General features: G+C 36.4%; 1 protein-coding gene across 3 annotated transcripts in view; it reads left to right on the forward strand.

Annotated features, from left to right (window-relative positions):
- The first annotated feature begins 925 nt into the window (after positions 1–925).
- The window catches only part of taok2a (TAO kinase 2a), a 38,861-nt gene continuing 12,240 nt past the window's right edge, over positions 926–27,546 (forward strand). For 2 of the 3 annotated variants that reach the window (XM_055005021.1, XM_055005022.1), the window contains exons 1-14: positions 927–1,393; positions 12,498–12,638; positions 20,001–20,072; positions 20,858–20,959; positions 21,338–21,383; positions 21,475–21,571; positions 21,925–22,038; positions 22,391–22,482; positions 23,937–24,030; positions 25,151–25,232; positions 25,317–25,487; positions 25,566–25,775; positions 26,167–26,295; positions 27,118–27,354. In XM_055005021.1, coding sequence (XP_054860996.1) covers positions 12,507–12,638; positions 20,001–20,072; positions 20,858–20,959; positions 21,338–21,383; positions 21,475–21,571; positions 21,925–22,038; positions 22,391–22,482; positions 23,937–24,030; positions 25,151–25,232; positions 25,317–25,487; positions 25,566–25,775; positions 26,167–26,295; positions 27,118–27,354 — 1,578 coding nt within the window. In that variant the 5' untranslated portion in view covers positions 927–1,393; positions 12,498–12,506. Of the gene's footprint in view, positions 1,394–12,497; positions 12,639–20,000; positions 20,073–20,857; positions 20,960–21,337; positions 21,384–21,474; positions 21,572–21,924; positions 22,039–22,390; positions 22,483–23,936; positions 24,031–25,150; positions 25,233–25,316; positions 25,488–25,565; positions 25,776–26,166; positions 26,296–27,117; positions 27,355–27,546 lie in introns of all 3 variants that reach the window. The other variant, XM_055005020.1, reaches the window with a different exon arrangement.

Here is a 27,546-nt window from a genome sequence, read left to right on the forward strand (position 1 = left end):
AGCACAATCCCATCTCTGTGCTTCCCTGTCAGGACCAAGCATTCACTGTGGTAGTCCTGGTCAGGTTCACACCAAACATTCTGGATGTTTTGGACAATTTTTAGCACATTTAGGGCATTCTTTTTAGTCATTTTGAACAATTTCATGTCATTTTGGACAGATTTTTTATTATTTTGGACAGATTTTAGGTCATTTCGTGTGTTTCTTTAACTTGTTTTGGATAAATTCTAAATCATTCTGGATAATTTTGAATAATTCTGGACAATTTTGTATTTGTCATCTATAAATGTCATTAAGACCTTTTACACTCGTTCAGCCCCATATCAGCACAATCCCACTCCTGTGTTTCACTGTCAGGACTATGCCTTCACTGTGGTACTCAAGAAAGGTAGATGCTGCAAAATGTCCATCACAACTTTTTGTGGTTGTTTTGTGTCTTTTTGTGGAGGTTTTCCATCTCCATGCTCCACTGTCAGGACTATGTATTCACAGTGTTAGTCCTGAATAAATAAATTTATCTTCATTTGACAAAAGTGAAATGTTATCAAGAACATAAAAAAGAAGTCCAGTTGCTTTATACTGGAACATTTAGGATTATTACGACCTGTATGTACACAGACTTAATGTGTGTTTGTTTTGGATTGTTCATGATAGTAAAAACCCTTGTAGAGCTGATGTAGTTTTGAATCATTGACAGTCTGTCGTGTACAGGGGTGCACTGACTTCTGCTTTATCCTGTAGTTCACAGTAAATGTGAAGTCTGGAGCCTCATGATAAAAAGTGTCCAACAGACTCACAGTCTTGATAATGATCATTAAATGGAGCCTCGGAGCGTTTGTACCAGATTATTAATATAATGTAGGTCGGTTTATTTATACCGTTTTATTTGTGAAGCGGAAAGCTCAGCGGAAACAGCGCAGCTCTGATCCCGCCCAGCAGCCTGAGCCATCTTGTGTTTAGCAGAACAAAAACGGAGGAAGGAGCCGGAGGATGTTAGGACGAGTGTCTGGTCTTGGAACCACAAAGGCTCGGTGCAGCGGGACAGCATGCTCGGCAGTGTAGCACCGAGGACAAACGGCAGACACACCCCGGAGAACCGCCGATGTTACCGTTAGCTCGCAGGCTATCGAAGCTAAGCTAGCCAATTAGCTCAGGCTAGTAGCCCAGGGACGTTAGAGAGAGGCGGCTTAAAGTTTCTGTGTGACCCCACCGAACCAGCCGCTGTGCTTCGTAAATAATTTCACCGAAATCAGGAGGGACCTCGGATGAAATGGACCGGACGCGGTGCTGATTATCTGCCGAGAGGAAACCGGGCTATGAGTATTGGGGCTAGCTGCTAGCTCGGCTGCTAACAGTTGTTTTTCGTTCCAGAGCGGAACCACAATAAGCCGCGGTGAGTAAAGCTACACAGAGCTAGCTGCCTGCTAGCGGCGGGGCTAGCTAACCTAGTTAGCTTTTCCAGAGGTTTTCAAACTTGGGTCCGGGGACGCCTGGTGGTCTTTGATTTGTCCTCTGAGGCCTTCAGTAAAATAGGAAATAACACAAGTTTACTGCAGCTTGTTGTTAGTGTTTAGATCATTAGTGTTGAATAGTTTTAGCTGCGTTTATTCCGTTAGTTAGCGGAATTTAACGCTGTTTAAGATGCAAAATTCAGTGAGAGTTCCGCAACAAACAGCAACGTCCTGCAGGTTTTATTGTCTTTTATCGGAGTCTGATGATCTCCTCTGTGGACACCCAGAACAATACTAGCTGCTGTTTTCATGGTAGGTTAGTTTCGCCTTTATCAATATTTAACAGCATCTGCCAAACATGTTGTTAAAATGAGGAGTCTAACAAAGCCACATTTAGATTTAAAGACTCAATTGTCAGCCATTGCTCTCAGAATTAATGTATAAAACCACAAGATGGTATTAATATGATGCCTCTCTCACAGTATATAGGAGAAGTGAAATGTCAGAAGAAATGTCTCAACCTCAATAACGGTGTTATTTCTAAGTTGAACAGCTAAATATCTGCTCTGATGAACAGTAAAAAAACAAGCACGTCAGGAGGTCTATAATGAAAATACAGGCCTCAATGTAGAAACTCAATGCAGCTAAACTAAATCCATCTGTGACTGAAACTAAACTGAGTCCAGCTGTGATTTCTAATCAGTCTAACTGATGAATATGGTTCTTAAATGAGCTGTGAACTGCAGAACTCTCTCAGTTCTGGACCTATGGACTGTGTCTGTCTATGTCTGCATCGTGGCTCCACATGGACAAGAACTGAACAGAGGAAGTGAAACATCTGACTGAGACTTCACAAAGAAGGAAAGGAATCCACAAAGATCAGTGAGAATCTAGAAATCAGTTAACTACAGTGTCAGCAGTAACCAAGGAGGTACAGTACCACTGATCAGAGCTCTTAAAATGACTCCACAGACAGTGAACTACTTTCATAATCTAGCTGTGAAAAACAGACGGCAGCTGCTTCAGACTTGGTACAGGGGTTATCAGTGGAAATCAGAGTTTGTGTGAAGCTCAGACAGTTCACAGCATCAGCTGGTGTGGGCACTTTCCAAGAAAAAAAACCTTGCTTGTTTAGTTTCTGAGCAAATTTACAAGATAAAAGTTTGGTACAGATCATGAAAAGAAGCCTGATAAATATCGGAGAACATTTTTTTTGGTCAGATGAAGATAAAGTAGTTGGCCTCAGAAGGAGTTTAGAACATTAGGTGTGAACCTGACCAGGACTGCCACAGTGAATGCATAGTCCTGACAGCGAAGCATGGAGGTGGGAGTGTGATGACATTTGTAGCTGCAGCATGAATGTCTGAGGATAAACCAAAATACTGTCTGACAAAGCGACTCCCAGTCTGCAGAAGCTGGAAGAACACGCCTGATAACATCCAAAGGATGCTGCCAAAATCACACAGGAGGGGGAAAAAAAATCACACGATAAGAAGGAAGCAGCGAAACCTACTACCTGGACCAGTATGTGTACTGACTTGAATCCAATGAAACACCTTTGAGGTATTTTAAAGAGAAAGGTGGAGCAACACAACTATTAGCAAATAGCAGCTAAAAAAGTAGTCTGTGAAGAATGTTCTCAGAAATTTGGTATTCTCCATGTTGAGTTAGTCATCAGAAATAAAGGTAGATATGTGAAGTACAACTGCAAGTTAAGATTACGATGTCAGTAATGAGAAATGCTGACTTTTGTTGCATTGATTTTCTACTGTGGAACCGTATTTTTATTAACCCTCGCGTCGTCCTGCGGGTCAAAATTGACTCGTTTTAAAGTTTGAAAATGTCGGAAGGGGGGGGGGTATTTTCACAGTGAAACATTTTTGGGAAATCTTTGAACATTTTTTGGTGGAAAAAAAGAAATGTTAAAAATGTTTCTTAAGAACATTCCCAAAAAAATCAACCAAAATCCAGCGAATTTTGCTGGATTTTGGTTGATATTTTTTTTTGTGTGAATGTTCTTAAAGAAAATATTAAAAGTTTTACTGATATACATGTAATCACTTTAGATATTTTTAGGATTTTTTTTGGAAGATTTATACTCATTTTTTGAAAATATTTACATGAATTTTCTTGTCAAATTTGGAGGATTTTTTAAAAATAAAACTTTCGAGGGAAACTTTTAAGGAATTATTGGAATTTTCTTCCTGAAATTTTAAAATTTTCAAAAAATTAGCAAATTTTCAGAAATTTGGGGATTTTTTTTTTTTTGCTGAATATTTGGATTTTTTTCAGACCAGGAAACAATATTTTTTGGTGCCTGTAAATGAGGACAACAGGAGGGTTAAAGTACATCTGAACTGTTGGGTTTTACTGTGAGGTCGAAGCATTTGACATTTAAGTTATATTGCACAGGGATGTAGTCACTTTAAATTAGCTGCTCAGAGACATGATGTTAACTTTCCAGCAGCTGAATGAGGCTCATTTCTGTTGATAAGGTTTGAATGAGGGCGGAGCGGAGGCCATTTATGGAGTTTGAGTGTCTAAACAAGACTAGCTTCATAGATGTGAGGTTTCCGCTTTGGGGCAGAGCTCCATGTAACGCTTATGTAAACCTAAAATCAAAGCCACACATCCTGAGTATCCCGATTTCCTCCCAAATAACTTTGTAGAGATTCAGTTTGGCTTCAAATCATGAAAACGCATTCAGCTTTCACTTTGTAATTTGCAGCATTAGATGCATTTTTCATGTATTTGTTGTAATCAGTGATGCACTTTGTGGATATTTTAGTGTTTGAGCCACATGTGAGGACTATTTGGATGACACTTGCGCTGCCGTCCACTTCTGTTTGCCCTAAAATGAGCATTCACCCCTCAATTAATCGTTGTTTATTAGTGCTAATAAATGTATCCCCCCCAGCGTTCACAACAAGGAGCTTCTGTTTTGTTAAACTGCAGATCAGGACTGAACATGTGATTGTGGTCATTCGGCGCCACTGACACACCGAATTTCACGTCACACTTTGGGTTTAAAAAGAACAGTCTCTGTTTCCCCTTTTTCCTTTAAAACCAAACGCTTCCTTCACATTTAACTTAACTGAGCTGATTTTCCACGTAGGAATTTGAGGAAACTCGCTTTTCCAGCGTTGTGTGATTAACCTTGTGACAACGACTGCGTTTGTTGGAAAACGACCAAAATAGATGCCGCCAGACGACTTCTGGTCTCAGAGACGGTGAATGAGTTTTTGTTTGCGTTTTAACGTGCGGCTGAGGAAGCTCAAAATGCTGAACAATGATGGTGACCGACCTCAGTGTGGTTCTTAAAACACACCAGTTTATATCCTGATGCTTGTGGTTCACTTTTGTTCAAAGCATAACAGTGGGACACAGGATATTAAATTAGCATTTTGATTGTTACATTTAAATAAATGTGTCTTAGGTTTTTATTGGAGATTCATATCAGCATGTGAAAAATACCAAGTTTAGTTAGAGCTGTGAGAATTAATCGATTAAACTACAGCTGTTTTTGATAATCGATTAATCAGTAGTCAGTTATTAAGATTTTTATAAAATGTAATAATTCAGATTGCAGCTTTTGAAATGAGAATGTTTACTGGTTTCTGAGACCTTTGTAACCTTTTTAAGAGGAGAGGCTATGTTGACTTCCATCATTATTTTGCATATTTAAACACAGAATCAGCGGTTCAGCAGTAAATATTGACCCAGATTACACATTTATGCTTTTTAATTTGAACTGTTTTTATGTATCGCATAAGAGTGGAACACATGACATTGCAGTAAATATTTTGGTTTGTTTTTTTAAAAAAAATAAACCTATATAATATTTGCGTGGAGATGTACATCACCATGTGAAAATACGCTCCGATTATTCAATTAGTTGTCAACTGTTAATCACAAAACATTTTGACATGCAATTTGAGTTTTAAAAAAACATCAGAAATTTAAAGAATAACTGCCTAAATTCTGTGATTTCAGCTTCTTCAACGTGAATATTTTCTGGTTTCTGAGACTTTTTTCTGACATTTTATAGACCAAACACCTAATCAATGAATTGAGAAAATAATCTACAGTCCAAAACATTCTTACAAAAAGAAACTATCTTGACCTACATCATAAATTTGCATATTTAAACACAGAATCAGCGGTTCTGCAGTAAACAGTGACCCACATTACATGTTTATGCTTTTTTATTTTAAATCTGACATGTTTTTAACACCGTGCACTGTGGTAAATATTTTTATTGTTATATTCTAATCACCGTGTGTCAGATTTTCCCCTGAGATGTGTATCAGCATGTGAATAATTTAGATTTTGAAATGGATTTGGATTTGAACGGTGTCACCCAGGACTGTTGTGCTTCAGTGCTGGTGTGGAGGGCCGCTCAGTTTTCTTCGTCGAGGTCTTAATAAGCATTAAATTTGAATTTCAAAGAGTGTGGCAGAGTGCGAAGCGATAGAAAAAGAGCAGGAGATTGACGTGATAAAGGTCCCTGCTGGATGAGAAGAACATCAGAAAGGTTTTTAATCAGCTGAGCTTCTCTCTGCTCCGGAAAAAACTGTAAAAACCCACAGTTTGTGACGGTTGTTTGTGACACCGTCAGGCCACCGAGTGCCACATAATGTATAATTGGAAATTGGTTCAGTGCGTTTTGAAGAGCTGCTGGGTGGGAGAGGGGGGAGGCTGGAGTCTGTCTGCTCGTCTAGAACACATCCACAGTGTTTTTAAAAGGAAGCAGCCCGCCAGCGCTGCATTAAAGCGGCTGAATCACGACGGCCCGGTTCCGTTCCGGCTCCGACACTCACACATTAACCCCATTATGGAGCCGAGTCGGACGGGCGATGGCGGCGGCTTCAGATGACAGCCGGAGGCCACGTTTAGTCAGATGATTTGATCTGAAGCTCGGCTCGGCTCATGTTTGGATTTTAATGGGCTTATCTAAGCGGGTCTTTGATTTCAGTCGTGGTTCTCAACATGCAGCAGATAAAATCATGTAATTAAATGTAAATTAAATCCATGTAGAGGTTCCTTTTCTCTCTGATTTATTATCTTGGCTAAATTTAGCTTCATCCCACGGGTCTGGTGTTTATTATTGTTTTTTTTTCTCTTTTGTTCCAACTTTAGCCACAGTTGTTCAGTTAATAAATTTAGCAAATTTTCAAGAAACAGTAGAAAATGTGGAAATTTTCAGTAGGAGCAACCTTATCAACTATCTGCCTGCTGTTAAATCAATTACCAGCTGTTATGATAATTGATTTATTGTCCCTGAGTCGTTTTTTATCTCAAAAACAATCCAAATTCTGTGATTTCAGCTTCTTAAATGTGAATATCTTCTGGTTTCTTTCCTCCTCTGTGACAGTAAACTGAAGATTTTTGGACAAAACAAGACATTTGATCCACATTTTTCACCATTTTCTAGCATTTTATTGACCAAACAAGTAATTAATTAATCCAAAAAATATTCATATAATAATAATAGTTAGTTGCAGCCTTTTTAGTTTCTGAATCTAATTAAATGTATATAGAGAATAATTTCTCTTAGGTTTATTTTCATTTCATTCATATATAGATTTGTCCCACTAGTGAGGGGTTTATTATAGTTTCTGGAGCTGCAGTTGTTTAGTTAATAAACAGCAAATTAATCAGCAGCTGTTATTATTTTTCAAGCAACAGAGAAAATTTTGGGACATGTCTATCTGCAACGATTAATCGACGAGTTATCTATGAAATTAATCATTAATTATTTTGATTTATTTTTTTTCCAGTTTTAATTCTTTGATCGCAGCTTCCTAAATGTAAAAAAAGTCTTGAAAATAGAAGTTATCTTGACCTATTTTGGTAATTTTGCTTATATACAGTAATAAATAGTGACTCAGATGTTTTTTATGTGTTGCGTTACATGAAGTGTTTTAATTATTGTATTTTAATATCTGCATGTTCGATTTTCCGCTGAAACACATTTGAAAACATCTGTTTTGATAACTTATTAATCGGTCATTTTTAAAGAATAACTGTCTAAATTCTGTGTTAAAAGTGAATATTTCTCTCCTCTGTGACTGTAAACTGAACATATTTGGACTAAAGGAAACATTCGGCTGCAGAAAAGCTTTTTTGTTTTTTGCTATTTTTTTCATGACAAGTAGATAAGTGGAGAAAACAAACAGCTGATTAAACGGTAATGAAAAGAGCTATTTGTTGTTGGACTAATTTAAAGCTGACATTTTCTGCTCAAGTCCATTTAAATCATCATGTAATTAAATTCCTCAGCAGCACTTTGTAGCTGCACAGAAAACTGAGTTTAACAGTGACTCAGTAACCGAACAGGAAGATGAATCACATCTGGACTGCTGGGTTGATCGAGAAACTGATTCCTTCATCACCCTGAAATCTGCTACTGAATCTGTAAAAAAAAAAAAAAAAAAAAAAAAAACACCTCAGATTCAGTCGGTTAGCTGTCCTCCATGTTGGTTTATCAGCTGCATGAAATACTCCAACCTCCACCAGAAGCCTCCTGATAAACAAGGAGAATTCTGACCTTTCTGATGGCGTCAATGAAAACTGAAGCAGTTTACGTGTTAAAAAATTGTATTAAATCAGATTTCATTGAGCATAAAGAGCTCGACGAGTGTGTTTTAACTCATTACAACAAAACGTGCATTTCAAGCCAAACTAGCTCAGTGATGGAAGAGATTCATTTTCAGCCGTTTTTTAAATAATTGGTAAACTGCTTCTTAAAGCCAATGTGAGAGAATTGTACTAGTTGTAACTTGTCAAGTATTGTTGGTGCAGATTTCTAAAAAGCAAAGAAAAATGTTTTTGGCCACAAAGTCTTCTAATAATGTTTTTTGTGAAGGAATAGCTCACCTGGTAGAACGCCAGTCTTTGAATCTGCAGAGCCCAGTGAGTGCACTTCCCTCTGGCTGTGTAGAGCCACGCAAAAGTTTCAGAATTTCCCTCTGCATTAATGAATTATCTATCTATCCATCTATCTATCTGTCTTTGTTAATAGTTGCACTATTTTTAAGTGTTGATTCCGCATGAAAATCCGGATGAAAACATTAAATTTGAAAGCAAATATGACACATTTTTATTGATTCCAACTTCTCAAGTGTGAAATTTTAACGCACTGATTCATAAAAGCAAAGAAAAGGTCAATGTGACGTAAAAAGTATCGCTGTCCGATATTGGCTTTTTTGCCAATAATCGATATGCCGATATTGTCCAACTCTCAATTTCCGATTCCGATATTAACCGATACCGATATATGTGGGCTGTTTAACTATTTCTAGTATCTCCTGTCGTGGAATTAACACATCACACCTAATTTTATTGTGATGCCCCTTTGGATGCATTCTGAAATGCAACAAGGCTTTCCAAATGTAAACATTGTCTGTGCAAAATAAGAAAACTATTTTAACTTAAGTTATGGAAAAAATGCCTTATTTATCCCTTTTTTTTCTTTTAATTGTCTCAAACAACAGTTCACACTCTCCCTCCATCCCTCTATGCGTCTGATAAATGCCAGCGAAAGCCAGGCATTATTTTATTGGTTTTCATGATAGGCAAAAAAAAATGAACGATAACAATATTGACTAATATTACATTTTTATGCCAATATCGGGCCGATAGTATCAGACATCCCTAGTAAAAAGAAAACATGTTTTTTGGTCCCAAAGTCTTAAAATTTGTCCACTCAGATTAATTTTTGGCCACAGCTCAACAATTCATTGTCAAATGTCTTAAAGGATAAAATGATGAAGTGATGATATTTTACATCTCAAAGTTCAGCTTCACTGTGTTCATTAGGAACTGATCATTATACTCCTTATCGATTATTTTATTTTTTTGGACCAATGTTAAGCATTTTTCTTGTTAATAGTCACAGCATTTTAAAAGAAGTAATTCCTCCTGAAAGTTGTGATGGAAATAGGAATTTAAAAGCAAATATGAGACTTTTTTATTGATTCCAACTTCTCAAGTATGAAGTTTCAATGCACAGATATATAAAAGCAAAAAAAAAGGTGAATGCGACGCAAAAAGAAAACATGTTCTTGGCCACAGCTGAACTTGTTAATTCCCTTGAGGCTTTCTGCAGATGTCCACTCAGACTAAAGAATAAACTGAAACTTAAGGCACAGCTCAAGAAATCATTTGCCAGTTACGACAAAATTTGACACATACATCATAAAGGACAAAATGATGAAGTAATGATGTTTGATCTTCAGACTGGTTATTGACCAGATTCAATATTTAGCATTTTTCTGGTTATCGGTACATTTAGATCAGTAAATTTTCTGTAGTCACCTATCAGTGGTCTTGACAGATATCCTGCCTACAGCTCTATCTGATAATAACCGATCAATGAGAAATAATTAAAATTTCACTTAAAGTCATTTTTAAAGCAAATGTGAGTTGGGTTTTTTTTTACTGTAGTTTATTTCTTGGTCTTGCTGCTGAATTCATGCAGGAAGAAGGAAAAAACATGTTTCCAATTTCCATCCTAAGAAATTGTAATGAATATCTGTTATTAGTTTTTGATATTTAAAAGCTGTGATATAAATAAAATGAAATTAAGTGTGTTATAGGTGTAATAAAACCGGCAGCAGCAAAATATACAGGGTAGCAACTTGTAAAATTAATTTATAAAATAAAAAGTCACAGAAAACCCAATAAAAACAAAACTTCAAATCTATCTCTAAAGCTTCATAAAGTATGGAAAACCAGGAAACCCTGACACACCAGCTTTAAAGATCAATTTTGTAAAACAAAACTAAATATCAAATGTTAAGAAGACAGAAGACAATCACAACTTGTGCGATAAATTTAAAATATAAATATAAAAAACTAAAAATACAAGTTGGAAATTGATAAAAACTTGCAAGATCAGTCTGTTCAACAAAATATAATATCTATAAAATACTGAAAAGAAGATAGATGTGTGCAGTCAATTTCTAACAAACTTAAAAAAGATAGTTAAACAAGACGGACAACAGAAAAAAATCTATTCATAAAACATCTATGTGTTGAAATTTTACTTTAATTTCCCCGAAGCAGATAAATTGGTAATAAAAATACTCAGTTGTTGCTATAGTTAAGTCCTTTTTTTATCCATATCTTTTTTTAAGTAAATGCATTTTTATCTAAATATACAATAGCTACAAATATTTTCAGACCTGTAATCAAGTGTCGGCCTCATTTTTCTCAGATTAGAGTTGATATTCTGCAGCTTTACGACACAAAGAGAAGCTGAATGTCACCATGTGTAGCCGGTTAATGAATTACACTGCCGGCGTTCTTATTTTGGATTCTGTTAAACATCATTTTTGCTCAGACGTCACTGAAGCCAACAGTTAATAATTGAACTCCATTCATGTTGAAGTGCACTTTGTGAAACCCAGCTGCCATTTTGTCTCCCCCACGTTGTGGCGTCACTCTGGTTCTGTTTGTAACCGGCTCTTCCCACAGTTCACCGTGTTCAAGCCTCCACATGTCAGCTGGTTACTGTCCCAGATAGATCAGCCGGTTCAGATAAGGCCGCTGTTTGATCCCGTGTTAACTCCACACTCTTATTCCAAAAGCAGCCAGTCGTGACATTCCCATGATGTTACACAATATTTCTGACGTGCAGCACAGATTGATGATATCAGGGAAGCTGATGGAGTCTGTTTGGTGCATGTGAGGGAGTTTTTGCAAATGGGTCACTTTACAAGAGGACAAGAATGCATTTTCCAGCATGTTTAACACATTAATTAGATGATTTCTGCACAAGTGAAGTGGAAAACAGACGCTTTGCATCCTTCAGAAACAATATGGACTCCCAGTCCCTGATCCAGATATAAACCCCAGGGTGGTCCCCCTCCACTGGAATCAAAAAGACACATTTCAACCTGCTTTCAGCACAACAATCAGCATTATTAATGTTTTTGATACTGTGTGTTGTTGTAGCTGCTTCATGTCTCTTTGTAGTTGCACTATGCCTCTTTGTCGTGTCTTTACATCTCTTCGTAGTCCCTTCACCTCTCGTTGTAGTTGCTTTATACCTCTTTGTAGTTGCTTTATGTCTCTTAGTTGTTTTGAGTCTCTTTGTTGTCACTTTGCATCTCTTTGAAGTTGCTTTGTGTCTTTTTGTAGTCGCTGTGGTTCTCTTTCTGGTCACTTTGCATATTTTTGTAATTGCTTTGTGTCTCTTTGTAGTCACTTTATCCTTCTTTGTAGTTGCTTTGCCTTACTTCGTAGTTGCTTCACATCTTCTTGTAGCTGCTTCACGTCTCTTTGTAGTTGCACTATGCCTCTTTGCAGTGTCACTTTACATTTCTTTAGTGTTGCTTTATGTCGCTTTGCAGTCGCTTTATGTCTTTTTTTTTTTTTAATCATCGCTTTATGTCTAGTACGAGTTGTATTATGTCTCTTTGTAGTTTCTCATTCCAAAAGTATTTTTTAGGATATTACACAATATTTCTGACGTGCAGCACAGATTGATGATATCAGGGAAGCTGATGGAGTCTGTTTGGTGCATGTGAGGGAGTTTTTGCAAATGGGTCACTTTACAAGAGGACAAGAATGCATTTTCCAGCATGTTTAACACATTAATTAGATGATTTCTGCACAAGTGAAGTGGAAAACAGACGCTTTGCATCCTTCAGAAACAATATGGACTCCCAGTCCCTGATCCAGATATAAACCCCAGGGTGGTCCCCCTCCACTGGAATCAAAAAGACACATTTCAACCTGCTTTGACTTCAAGTGTGATGCCGAGTTTTTCAGCACATCAATCAAAATGATTAATGTTTTTGATGCTGCAGAAATGTCTGTAAACACAGAGGAAGGAGTTCAAAAGTTGAAGAGATTCACTGAGTGATTTGAAACCGATTCTCACGTTTCAGAACAAGTCTTCAGTGAAAAATCATCTTTTAATGAACCAGGAAAGAGGCTAAATTTGACAACAACAGAAACAGTTGGGTGCTGAAGCCTTATTTCAACTTTTAACCTGAGTGTCTCTCCCACCACTGACCTGTGTTCTCTCTGCTTCAGGCCCTGGCCATGCCCTCGAATGCACGGGCGGGCAATCTGAAGGACCCCGAGGTGGCAGATCTGTTCTGCAAAGATGATCCGGAGAAGCTGTTCGCTGACCTCCGAGAGATCGGCCACGGCAGCTTCGGAGCCGTGTACTTTGTGAGTGAAGTTTGTCTACTTAATAACAGCAGATGTTTGCTCGGGGAGTGTTTTATTTCACCCTAACCCTTTTGTCAGCTGATGGTAAGCTGTGGTAGCAGCATGTGGGGAACACATCCAGAGAACATGTTTGTCTGGATGGAGGAAGTGATAGTTTAAAGGTGCGTTCAAACAGCAAACAGCAGCCTGAACACTGCGGGCTGCAATCCACTGTTCATCCAGTGTTACCTCAATGTGCTGCTGAATACTGGAGATCAACCAAACGTCAGGCTGAGCATCGGGGAATCTTTCTATTATCAGTATTGTGATTTTTATTTACAGATTTTGTGTTATTTTGGCTCAGATGGAGCTGAATCTCTGTAGTCACTCTGTGGTCTCAGCTCTCATTGGTTACACATCATGATTAACAGCCAATCACTGAAAGATACTGTTTACTCAGAGAGACAGATGAGCACATTAGCGGACTGTAGCACCTCTGGTTAATTTGATTGATTGATTTCTTCCAGCATTGCAGCACTACATCCAAAACACATCATTCTGCTGCTCAGTTCTCAAACAAAATATATTGCTGTTTATTTCAGGCCCAGCAAAGAAATTCTGCCATGAAAAAGGTTCCCCTTCTAAAACATAATGCACATTTTTCATGGTCATCCAACCAAAATAAATCAGCATAAACAGAAGACATTTTGCTAAAAAGTACCTCACTTAAACCTTTGTTTACATGACTTTAAAACATAAAATGAACCTCATTCTCAACTTCACCTAAACTACACAGCTAACTAAGTCTGTCCTTCTCTGGAGTAGCGGTCAGTTAGCATAGCTGTGTTTGGAAGGTGAGTTAGCCGAAGTTCAGGGTCATTGCAGAATTGGAGGACATTTGGGCTTCAAAATGTTTGAAAAATAAACCTTCTCTTTTACAGTTTTCTGCTCCATATTCATCAATAATAGGTAATAAACTATCAAAGGCTTGATTGGCTCAAATTGTATTAGTATTGTTGTTTTATAATTCTATAATAATGTTGTTGTTTGCTAACCTAACTCTAGTCGCAGTAACAGGGTTGCTAATCCATGCTAATGTTAGCTTTTTCTCAGGAGTACATGCTAGATCTTTAGCTAGCTGTTACTGCTGACCAAGAGGACAAATTTACTGATGGAAAACCGTAAAGAAAAAAGTAAAAAGAATTTGTCCTATCCTGATAACATGAAGTCCAGTGATACATTCAGTCAAAGCAGACAATGTTATGAAAATGTAAAAAATAAAAGAGGACATAGCTTTGCTCTACACATTCTTTTGGAAAACTGTTTGATGATGTTAATTCCAGCGTATCATGTGATTCACTGTTTTCTTCTTCTTCTCCCAGCTAAAAAGGTTACGCTAACAGGGTTGTTGTGGGACACACCTTCAGTGCATTATTATTATTATTTAAAATATTGTGTTGATCAAGAAAAATGTTCCCACAATTACATGAGACAACAATGAAAAAAATAAAACCAGAAAAAGGAGATTTAAATTTCATTTTAACTGTTTTATTTGAGATTCAATCTGGTCATCAGTGGGGTGTGACAAGAGAAAAATTACATTTTAGGGGGATTTTAGGGAGATTTATCAGGTATTTAAAAAAATATTTTCAAACATTCTTTTCTCTTAGTTGTTTTTTTTTGTTTGTTTGTTTGTTTTGTTTTTTTTTTAGATTTGGTCTCCGGACAAGCACATTTACAAAACAGCTGAATGTTTTAGTATTTTCTACATGGATTATTTGAAATTTTGAAGCAACTTATTTTGCTGATGGGTTTCCTGTTCCTCTTAGCACGCAGCTAGCGCTACCTGGAGCACCAGAACATCTTTCTAAAGTCAGAATAACTGCAACACTTTGCTGAACACAAAACACAAACGTCTCCACAAATGAGGACAATTAGCAGCTTTCACAGTGGCTAAGGCTATGCTAGCGGTTAGCGGCTAAGTGAACAGGCAGCTTCAGTTACAGTAACCCTTATTATTAATACAGTAACATAGTTATGATTGACAGATTCCCTGCTGTCACATGCTGTTAATAATAGAAGATTCCTGATCATTGTCATCACAGTTACTTGCAGTAGAGCAGCTGTACATGTTCATAGGATTTCTGAAAATGTGCATCTTTTTGTGGCGATTTTGAAATTTTTCGTGTTGGTTTTTCCGTTTTTCCGTCTTTTTACCTCTTGTGTTAATTTTGTGTCTCTTTATGGCTGTTTTTGTTAGATTTTGGTCATTTTGTGGTACATTTGGGACATTTTGTGTCTGATTTTATTCATTTTGGTGCCTTTTCATGCCATTTTGCTTCTTTGTGGTCATTTTTTGTTCCTATTTTTGTCCCATGTTGTTAATTTTTGTCTCTTTATGGTTGTTTTTGTTAGATTTTGGTCATTTTTGTGCCACATTTGTGACATTTTCTGATTTCATCTAATTTGCATCCTTTTGTTGCCAATTTGTCTCTTGGTGTTTTTTTTTTTTTTTTTTTGGCACATTTTGGTCATATTGTGTCACATATTGTTAATTTAATGTCTGTTTGTCTTTGTTTCACAACTCTTTATGATAACTTTTGCCCCAGCTTGGTCATTTTGTGTCATGTTTTCATTGTTTTGCATCTACTTTTATCTATTTGTTCCATTTTTGGTAATTTTATGTCACATATTCTTAATTTATGTCTGTTTGTGGTTGTTTTTTGTTACATTTTGGTGTTTTTTTTTTAACATTTTTGACATTTTGTGTCTGGTTTCATTCATTCTGCTGCCTTTTGATGCCATTTTGTCTCTTTGTGGTCATTTTTTGGTCCTATTTTGGCTAATTTGCATCTCTTTGTGGTTGTTTTGGTCACATCTGGATTCTTTTGCATCTTCTTGTAACCATTAATTCTGTTTTTTGGTCAGTTTGTTTCCTGTATTCTTAATTTATGTCTCTTTATGGTTGTTTTTGTTAGATTTTGCGTCTTTTTTATTTGTCACTTTTTGTTAGTAATCTTGTATCATTTAGTGGTGAATATGTGTCTTTTTGGTGTGGTTTTGTGTCTTTTTGTGGGGATTTTGCATCTTCTTGAGGGGATTTTAAGTCTTTCTGGTAATTTCACATCTTTTTGTTGAGATTTTGTGTGCTTATGTGGCGATTTTGCATCTATTTGAGGTGATTTTGTGTCTTTATGTGGTCATTTTGTGTCCCACATTGTTCATTTCTGTCTCTTTACGTGATTGCTTTTGTTGGATTTTGGTCTTTATTTGGCACATTTGTGATGTTTTGTTTCAGATTTTATACATTTTGCCTCCTTTTTATGTCATTTTGTCTCTTAGTGTTTGTTTTTTTTTGTCCTGTTTTGGTCATATTGTTAATTTTTTTTTCCTTTACACTTGACTTCCTGTCCATTTGTTTGCACTAAATGCAGCCACACTTCCGTTACTTTCTTCTTTCACAACAGTAGTTTGGAGTCGACTCCCACTAAATGTTCAGTTTGATAATTTGGCCCTGGCAGTCTCCAACAGGTTGGACCAGTTTACGGTTATGAAAATGCTACCAGGTAGCTGCCAAAAATAAGAACTTTCCTCTGACGGTAGCATGCAAAGAGAATTTGTGACCTGAATACTCCAGCTGTTGGTGCCGTTTCCTGTTCTGTGTGCAGGTAGAAAGCAACAACATGCTGAGATTACGCTGCACAGAATCAGTTTGGAGAGATGTTTATCTGATTTCTGGAGCGTTTCTGTGGAAGTGAGGAGGCCTGAGCAGTAATCGTGTTCGTCTGTGTGGGTTTTTTTGTGTCTCATCCGCGTTTGTCATTAATAAAGAAACTGCGAGCCTGAAAAAGAAAAAAATCTCTCGGCACCTAATTAGAAAACAGTGGGAACACAACAAATGTGTGTTCTGTGGCTGCACATCTCATTTCACCTGTAAAATATTCCTGTGGCTGTGCGGTAGACTAACACCTCCACAGTGTTCTCGCTGTCACCGAATGTCTGAGTTTCAGAGAATCCTTAAAAGGCCATCAGAGATGTGCTGCAGAAATAGAAGCTGTGCATCAATTTGCATGAGTTTAACGAGCTTTCTACTGTATGAAATTACCAGTGATCCTCCTAAAACACAGATTGTTCCATTTTTTTGATGCTGAGTTCAGGAATTATTTACAGTAGAGCAGATTTTGATGCATGATTTAGTTGTTTACAGTCTGCGGTGTCGCTACGTCTGCTGTCTGTTAGCAGCATCCTCAGCTGGATTTAGGATTAAGCCCATTGGGGGATTAAGCACTTTGAATAGCTTTGAGAAAATATTTGATCCAGAAATAAATGATGTGGATCACAGTGTTCGTGTCTGTTTTTGGCTTGTTTGTGTTTTGGCGCCACCAGGTGGTTGTAATGGAGAAAAGATGGAGAAAAAAGAGTTTTTCCACAGCAGCACTGATGAAATATGGTTTCATGAGTTCATAAATCTGGATATTTTGACAAAGAGATGACAGATTAATCATCTTTTTGCAGCTGTTTAAGAAGCTACTGAAAGAAAATCACACAATATGAGAGTTACAGTGATTTATTTGCAAACATTAATGAACCATCAGTGAATCAGGAGATGAACTAAATGTTCTACCTGCAGATTTATCAGCCTAAATCAATCTAAACCAACATAAACAGTCAGTATTACAGCAGATTAAATCACTGTAACCTGCTTCAAATGATTTCTGAAAATATAACAAAAAAAATTCATATCTTTCTGTGCTTACTTTGAGTCTGTGGTGATTTTATGTCTTTTTATGATGATTTGTTTAGGTGATTTTGCATCTTTTTTATGATTTTATATCTTTTTGTGGTAATATTCTGTCATGTAGTGGTGATTTTGCATCTATTTGAGGTCATTTTGTGTCTTTTTGTGGATATTTTGCATGTTCTTTCGGTGATTTTGCATCTTTTTGTGGTAGTTTCACATCTGTCTGTGGTGTTTTGGCATCTGTTTGTAGAGATTTTGCGTGTTTAGGTGGCAATAATGGTGTCTTTTTGTAGTGATTTCACGTTTTTTTGGTAGTGATTTTGCATCTTTAGAGATTTCTTGAATTTTCATGGTGATTTTCTGTCTTTTTATGATGATTTTTGTGATGATGTTGCATCTTTTTGTGATCGTTTTTACTTTATCATGATGATTTTGTGTCATTTTTTTATGATTTTACATCTTTTTAAGGTAATATTCTGTCATTTAGTGGTGATGTTGCATCTTTTTAATGTCATTTTGTGTCTTTTTGTTGTGATTTTGCATCTTCTTTAGGTGATTTTGCATGTTTTTGTGGTAATTTCATCTCGTGTTGGCAAGTGTTTGTAGATACTTTGCATGTTTAGGTGGCGATTTTAGTGTCTTTTTGTAGTGATTTCACGTTTTTTGTAGTGATTTTGCATCTTTAGAGATTTTGTCCTTTCATAGTGATTTTATGCCTTTTTATTATGATTTTTTTGTGGTGATGTTGCATCTTTTTGTGATCATTTCAACTTTATTGTGATGATTTTGCATCTTTTTAAAATGTTTTTACATCTTTTTAAGGTTGTGTCATTTATTGGTGATTTTGTGTCCCTTTGAGATCATTTTGGTCTTTTTGTGATAATTTGTGTCTTTTTGTGGTGTTTTGGCATCTGTTGAGATTTTGCTGTCTTTTTGTCATGATTTCACATTTTTTGTAATGATTTTAGAGATTTCATGTCATTTCATAGTGATTTTATGTCTTTATGATGATTTTTTTGTGATGATGTTGCATCTTTTTGTGATTATTTCAACTTTATTATGATGATTTTGCATCTTTTCTTTATTTGACACTTTTTTGTGATAATCTTGTGTCGTTTAGTGGTGAGTTTGTGTCTTTTTGAGTTGGTTTTGTGTATTTTTGTGGCGATTTTGCATCTTCTTGAGGGGATTTTTAAGTCTTTGTGGTAATTTCACATCTTTTTGTAGAGATTTTGTGTGTTTAGGTGATGATTTTGCATCTATTTAAAGTAATTCTGTGTCTTATTGTGGTAATTTTATATATTTATAGTAAATTTCTGTCTTTTTGTTGTCATTTCACAGCTTTTTGTCGAGATTTTGCATCTTTCTTTATAGATTTTATGTATTTTCATGGTGACTGATTCTTTTTGTACTTTCTCCTGGAATAATGAGGACTGAGAGCAGAGAAGCTTCACAGATTGATCTGATTTCTGAAAAAATATCAGCACAAAAACTACTGACAAATAAAACAAGAGTTAGCCGCTGCTTTTAGATGATCTTCATGTTGGTTGTTGATCCAGAGAAACCAGAAAGGCAGAAATTAGAGGAGACGGAGAGAAAATCCCTTAATAAAGGTTCTAAATGAAAGTGTTTCAGTCATCTATTTACACGCATTAACCGGGTTACAGTCGGCTTTCAGCACTAAGCTGATTTCTTAATGTAAACAGAGCAGTTTGTGTAATCAGGATGGAGATTAGAGGAACCTGATTTCTAACGAATTCTTCATCATAATCACACACGTTACAGACATACAGCACAAAGACTTGATTATTCCAAATTAGTTTAACTTCAGTCAACGCTAAACTTAATTGAAAATGACTTAAAAGTCCAAGTAACTGAATAAAATCTAAATATTCGCCGTCAAAGTGAGGGATCTGGTTTAACAGCTGCAGTAAGAAGCTAATCCTCCCAAAGAAGGTCAGGAGTCAGGTTGGATTTCATCTGACTGAATCTTATTTTAAGGTCAAATTTTAATCTGATGTCGAATCTTTTTAAGTTTAGCTTCCATCATTTGGAAATAACTAAAGTTATTTATAACAACAAGGCTTGCTTTCAGGATCTTTTTGGGTTTTTTATGGCTTCAGCTACATTAGTCAACATTTTCTTGAAACCTTTAACAATTAAGTAAATGTTATTGTCAGTGTTTGTCACTGGTTCCTGAGAGTTGGAACAAAATCTTGGTGTCACAAAGCTGTGTTCATAGTTTTATTTAAGACAAAAGCTTTTCCACCACCATCAGGACCAACGTTCAGTCAGAAAAAGGGTGAAAATGAAGAGAAAGTTTGGTTTCGGCCTCCTAATAGCTAAATTGTCCCTGTTCTAAGCACCCAATGCTGCCATTTTAGGGGAGAAGCCTGATGTTTATGGAGCCTGACTAAGTTTTAAAGTGAAACAGGTTTGCAGGTCACTGATTTGATCCCTAAAACTGAGTAAATGTTGCTGGAGAAAGTGAGAAAAGTTGCTTCAACATCAGATCAGTCTGTAGTTTTAGTTTCTAGTAAAACTTGTTGAATAAATAAAGGTTCAAAATGTGTGTTTTAATCACCTGTTTTCTCCTGTTTATTGAGTTCACATGATGATAAATTGTGTTTTTTGTCTGACAGGCCCGAGATGTGCGAAACAATGAGGTGGTGGCCATCAAGAAGATGTCCTACAGCGGTAAACAGACCAACGAGGTAACAACATGAATATTATATATTATATAAATAGAATATAAAGTCCTCTATGGAAACAGAACAACCACGAAGAAGGAGTCAGAACTCAGAAATGTTTTCTCTCATTGATGCAGTTAGAATGAAGAGGGTCAATTTATAATTGTGGGACTTTTTGTATCATAGTTGACATTTTTGCTATTTTCAGGCCTAAAATCAACATGGCTGCCTATAACCAAACACCACATGGCATTATTAGTGAAAGATTCTTCTAACTATTATATATACAATTGAGTAAAATTGAAATTGAAATTATTTATAAATATATTGTAGTAAACCTGTTGACATGCGATAAATTCACACTTGACTCACACAGAATACGACAAAGCCGAAACACAAAATTACAAAAATGAGACAGAAAGCGACAAAACCGAGACACAAAATGACAACAATGAGACACGAAATGACAAAAACAAGACAGAAAGCGACAAAACCGAGACACAAAATGACAAAAACGAGACGTGAAACAAGAGTAGGCGATTTTCTGTTATTTTACAGTATGTTTTAGCTTGAGCTGCCTGAATTCTAACAGTTTTATTTACAGTTTGTGCCTCGGAACCATTAAAAATGAGATATTATTTGAATGTATTTTTATTTATTTACTTTTTTAATGTTGATGATTATTATTTATGTGTATAATATTTCAGTTTTTGTTGTACTGTATATGTCTTTACCAGCTTTAATCATTTTCCAGGTGATTACATGATAAATGCATGAAAGAAGCTGATGTTGTTGTGCTTGTTGTGCAGAAATGGCAGGACATCATTAAAGAGGTGAAGTTCCTGCAGAAGCTTCGTCATCCGAACACCATCGAGTATCAAGGCTGTTACCTGAAAGAACACACGGCATGGGTACGTACTGACAACTGGAAACACTACGACTGTGTAGGAATTATAGCATAAACTAACGGACATACTGGAGCTGTGTGGCTGTAAAATGTTGTGTAATTAATGTCCAGTCTGTCGTCTAGAACACTTAAGAGTTTCTGTTTACTGTTTTAAAAACAGGGAAAATTAGCAAAATCTTATTTTCAGAGAAGCTGAATGTTTAAGAATCTGAAACTTAACAGTAAATTAATTTTCAAACCTTTCGCTCTTGACTGAAATAGTTTCAGCTTTACTTGAAAAACACTGATGCACTTATTTCCTCCATTAAAATGTAAATATCTCGTCTGTCTGTCTGTCTCTCTCTCTCCTCTATAACATCTGTGAACATCTGTGTTTCCTCAGCTGGTGATGGAGTACTGCCTCGGCTCGGCCTCAGACCTCCTCGAAGGTCAGTTCAACACTTTTCATCATCCACACTGAATATTAAACATTCTTGTGTGTTTTTGTGACTCTGATCTTTGTTATTTTTCCCTCTGCAGTTCACAAAAAGCCGCTCCAGGAAATAGAAATAGCTGCTATTACCCATGGTGCACTGCAGGGATTAGCATATCTCCACTCTCACAATATGATTCACAGGTAAAGTTTTCGTTTTACTGCGTTAGATCCTCACATGCAACCGCTACAAGTTCCTGTAAAATACAGTTCATGATATTAAATAAAAGGGAACTCATAAAAGTATTACACAGTGAAGCTAAGCAGCCATCACTTAGTTAAACATATTTTAAGTACAGTTAGAAACGTGCAGTTGCATGTAAACGTGTTGTGTTTGTTTAGAGACAACAAGCTTCAATGTTTCTATTGTTTATTTTTTTTTAAATAATATTGTTTTACAGTGTCTTCTTATTATTGCACAGCCTTGAAAACAGTCACTTTGCATTTCACTGCACATTCTGCATGAGCATTAAAACTCTTACTATTTTCTCCTGCAGGGACGTGAAGGCGGGGAACATCCTGCTGACAGAACCCGGTCAGGTCAAACTGGGCGACTTCGGTTCTGCCTCCATTGTGGCTCCGGCCAACTCCTTCGTTGGGACGCCCTACTGGTGAGTGTTTGGCTTCTTCACCGGCAGTACTGATTATTCTGGTGCAGCATCGATGCTCACTTGCAAAATATTTTAATCAAAAAATAGATTCATTTTGATTTTTCACCTCATGTGCGGACTACAGTGGGAGCTAACCAGGCAGCTGTGGCTCACTCAAGTTTTATTTTTGACAAGTAGTCGCTACAGCTGGAACTCTTTCTGCCTTTAATCACTGAGCAGGAAAACATAAAGAAACTGTTACAGGCTGTTATAGCTCCTAGAAGGTTTCATCTGAACTACTAGTGTGATTCTGTAGTAAATATTGGACCTGAGTGCTCCCTGAGGTTTTATTCCTCTCCTTCATCTCTTCCAGGATGGCTCCAGAGGTGATCTTGGCCATGGATGAGGGTCAGTACGATGGGAAGGTGGACGTCTGGTCTCTGGGAATCACCTGCATTGAGCTGGGTACGACTGGCCTCCTGTGTATTGACATTAACATACATGTGCAATATTTCATTCTCATCTCATCTCAACCATCTCATCTCATTATAACTTATCTCATTTTATGTTAAATTATCTCGTCTTATCTCATCTTATTTTATCTCATATCTATTTGTATCTCATTCTATTGTACCTCACTCATCTCATCATATCTATTTGTATCTCATTCTATTGTATCTCACTCAGCTCATCTTATCATCTCATCATATCGAATCATATATTATCTCATCTCACCCATCTGATCTTATCTCATCCTATCTCATCATATCTAATCTTATCATCTTATATTATCTCATCTTATTTCATCTCATCTCACCCATCTTATCTCATCACATCTAATCGTATCTCATCTTGTATTATCTTGTCTTATCATATATTTTCTCATTTTATCTCATCATATCTATCTATTCATATCTTATTCCATTGTATCTCACCCATCTAATCTTTTCATCTCTTCTCATCATATCTAATATCTTATAATATCTTATATTATCTCATCTTATCTAATCATATCTATTCATATTTCATTCCATCTTATCTCACCCATTTCATCTTATCTCATATCGACTCTTCTTGTATCATCTCATCTCACCCATAAGATCTTATATTATCTCATCTTATCTCACCCATCTCATCTCATTTTATCTAATCTTTTCCATCTTATCTCATATCTAATTGTATCCCATCTTATATTATCTCATCTCATATTATCTAATCTCACCCATCTTATCTCATCATATCTAATCGTAGCTCATCTTATATTGTCTCATCTTATCTCACCCATCTCATCTCACCTTTCATCTTATCTCATATCTAATTGTACTGCATCTCTTCTTTTCTCTTCCTACCTCATCTTTTCTTGTCTTGTGTAATGTCATGGTATTTCATCTGATGTTTTCTAATCTTATCATATTTCACTTTATCTCATCATTTGTAATCTCATTTTGTCTTATCTCTATCATATCTTATTGTATCTAATCGTATCTCAAGTTATCTTTTCTTATGTCATTGTATCTCACAGTCATCTTTTCTCATCTTATGTCATCATCTCTTATGTTGTCTCATCTCATTGTTTTCCATCTTATATCTCACCTTTTCTCATCCTGTCTGTTTTATTTTATCTCATCTCATCTCAACTTATCTCATCTTATCTCATCATCTGGACCCTAATCATCTGTCAGAGCTGTTCATTAGTTTATTAATTTGACTTTGCTTATGTGTTTGGTTCCTCTGTGAAGTTTGTTTATTTGACAAAGATATTTTAATTTGTTTTGTTGCTTTTGATTCACACGTTGAATAATTTAGTGTTTGTTTTACTGATACAGTCAACATTGTCATTTCATTGTGTTGTATCCCATCTTATTTCATCTCATCTGGTCTTGTGATAGTAAAACTTTGGCCTGTTTGTTTGCCCACAGCTGAGAGGAAGCCCCCCCTGTTCAACATGAATGCTATGAGTGCCTTATACCACATCGCTCAGAATGAAAGCCCCATCCTGCAGTCCAACCACTGGTGAGTCTCAACCTCCACACAACCTGTCAGTTATAATTTCATCACATTTCTTGAGACAGTAAATTGTGTTTTTATTATTTATTTTATTATCTGGCAGAGAACAAAACTGTATTTTATACGCTTTTGACATTACAATGAATTTTTTTCTCTTGTAGTGTAATTCTCTGAACTTTTCTGCTTCTGTCTCATTTTTCTTCACTCCGGTTCATTTTTCACTGCAATCTAAGGTCCTGCAGCTCTATGGAAACGGAACAACATTAAAAAGAAAACTCAGAAATGTCTTCTGTCACTGTGACACAGTTATAGTGCAATAAATCATTAAAAAAAACAAAAAAATTGGAATCTTTGTGCCATTAATTTGCAAAAACTTTGAATCAACCTGTGTTACCACTACCTTATAAAAAAAACAGCTGAAAATTTTTAAAAGAGACATGTAAAATAAATTTTGACAAAATATTACTGTTTTCTTGGTAGAATTTAGTAGGTGGTATGTCCAAAGATCATCGGAAAGTTGGAATCAGATGATTTGTTCTGCTTTTTTTTCCCAGTATTTTTTAACGAAAGTATTATTAATTTTTTAGAATCTGTATTTTAAAAAACATATACCTTCTGCTGCAACAAATATTTATTTTAGTGAACTTTTAAGTGAGAATATATAGAATAAAATGTTTTTTTGTGACTTTAAGCTTTGATTGGTTAATTTTTGTGATATAATTGCATACATCTAATGATATGATCAAATTATGTCCCACTGGAAAGTTAAAACTCCGATTCTTTCTGTTTGTACAGTTTCTACCTGATAAATGGTGGAAACAGTTCACTTTACTGCAGCTATAACCTTCCAAACCTGTGCTACAAGGTGTTTTACATTACATAGAGCAACAACAAAACATTAGGAAATGATAAAATATTGTTTGAATGCATGTAGAGGAGGGTTTTAAGAAGCTTTTTAAATGGAAAACTCAGCTGTTCGGACAGTAAAGTAAAATATCAGCTGCTTTTCAAACCTGCCTGTGTGTTAAAATCTAAACCAAAGTGTTGGTTATCCTCAGAAGAAAGCAGCTCTTTGGTTTGTGTCACTGTTTCACATTAAATATCATAAATGTGTTTGTTTTTGCAGGTCTGATTCGTTCCGTAACTTCGTGGACTCCTGCCTCCAGAAGATCCCCCAGGACCGGCCTACCTCGGACGTGCTGCTGAACGTGAGCGCCGATCGGTAACCTTTAATAAAACACACAAACTTTAACTTCTCTGCTGAAAGTTCACCGGCTGTTTCTGCCCGGCAGCATCGCTTCTTGTGCCGCGAGCGTCCGCTGACCGTCATCATGGACCTGATCGCCAGAACCAAGGACGCCGTGAGGGAGCTGGACAACCTGCAGTACCGCAAGATGAAGAAGATCCTGTTCCAGGAGACCCAGCAGAACGGGCCGGTGTCGGAGGCCGGCGAGGACGAGGAGGTGAGGAGTCAGAACCAGGGAGGAAACAAACAGAATCCGCAGAGAAAAGATGATTGACGTGTGTTCTGTATGTTCCAGGAGGTAGAACAGTACCTGCTGCAGACCGGAACCGTGAACAGCATGGAGAGCTCCCAGTCGGTCCCCAGTATGTCCATCTCAGCCAGCTCCCAGAGCAGCTCCGTCAACAGTCTGGCCGACGCCTCCGACGACAGCAGCAGCGAGATGGCCATGATGCAGGAGGGCGAACACACCGTCACCTCCAACAGCTCCATCATCCACCGGCCCACGGTAAAGCCAAATTCGCTGGATTTTGGTTGATTTTTATGATTTTTTTTGGAAGATTTTTACTCATTTTTTGAAAATCTTTGCAAGAATTTTGTTGCCAAATTTGGGGGGATTTTTTTTTTTTTTTAAATAAAGCTTTTAAGGGAAACGTTTAAGGAATTATTGGAATTTTCTTCCTGAAGGTTTTGCAAATTTTCAGAAATTTGGGGAATTTTTTTGCAGATTTTTAAAAAAAAAAATTTCAGACAAGGAAACAATATTTTTTGGTGCCCGTGAATTAAGACAACAGGAGGGTTAATAGGATTTATTTTGGACATAAAATGTTTTATTCTACAAATTTCAACTGAAAAATTCTGGAGGATAATTTTATCCCCCTCCTCCTCCTCTTCCTCAGGGTCAGGACAACATCTACGATGATCCCTACCAGCCAGAGATGGATCAGCCTCAGGTTCCTTCGGCTGGACGCCGTCGAGCTTATTATAGAAACCGTGATCACTTTGCCACCATCCGAACCGCCTCTCTGGTAAGAACTGGTGATGAGCTGCAATTTTTTTAAATTAATTATTTGGCTTTTAAAAAAATCCAAAAAAGTCTGCTTTTTTGTAATTTTTAAAAAAAATACATAGTACCTTATATATTAATGTATTTTTGTTTAAAATAACATTTCTTTAAAATATTTTCATAGTTTTTTTAAATTTTCTTTTTTGAATAAAAAAGCAAGATGTGCTTTATTTATAAAATAAAATGTTTTAAAAATGTATTAAATGACCAGTTTGACTTTTTTTCCCAAATCCAGCAAATTATATATTTTTATAAGTTATTAACAAATAGATTTTATACTATATTTTTGTTTGTTTGTTTTATTTTTTTAATTAACTATCTGGATTTCAAAAAATAAAATCCACTAAAATGTACATTTTTAAAAAAAACTTCAAATAGATTTTCTTTTATTTGTTAATGAAGTTTTTATTTTTTTAATGTTATTTTACCTGAATGTTTTTTTCAGCCTTTTATACTTTTAATGTAGCACTTTGAGACTTTTCTTAAATGAAAAGTGCATCACAAATAAAATTTATTATTATTAATATATTCTTTTTTTCTACAATTCTTATTTTTTAATTAACAGCTAGTTTCAACTGGCCTTGAGCTGTGATTGTAATTTTGTCACTTAATTTGATCTTTAATATGCTCATGTTTGATGGTGAAAGAAGATGAACATTTCTAGGATCTTTAAAACTGAGAGAGATTTATAAAGTTGTAGTGAGGCCTGGAGATTTCTCTGTATTATAATAAATAGATAAATCCTGCAGTGAGCTGGTACTGAAGAGTCTGTTGGTTCCTCCAGGTGACCCGTCAGATCCAGGAACATGAGCAGGGCTCAGCGCTCAGAGAGCAGATGTCCGGCTACAAGAGGATGAGGCGGCAGCACCAGAAGCAGCTGATGGGTTTAGAGAACAAGCTGAAGGCCGAGATGGACGAACATCAGCTGAAGCTGGACAAAGAGCTGGAGAACCAGAGGAACAGCTTCTCCACGGAGGCCGACAAACTGGCCAAGAAGCACCAGGCCATCCTGGAGAAGGAGGTGAGACGACATTAACAGACTTTATATGAAGACAGCTGAGCGGAGTGGTTTGTAAACACAGCATTCAGGAGTTTATTGTGACTTTAAAGGATGTTCTAATGTTAAAAAATGAAACTAGATATCTCTTGGTTGTATTTTTACATCCTCTCACATCATCGTCACCGCTGACCGTTCATAAAAATCTTCTTCTGT

Source organism: Amphiprion ocellaris, chromosome 19 (assembly GCF_022539595.1).
Source record: "Amphiprion ocellaris isolate individual 3 ecotype Okinawa chromosome 19, ASM2253959v1, whole genome shotgun sequence".
Classification (NCBI taxonomy): Eukaryota; Metazoa; Chordata; class Actinopteri; family Pomacentridae; genus Amphiprion; species Amphiprion ocellaris.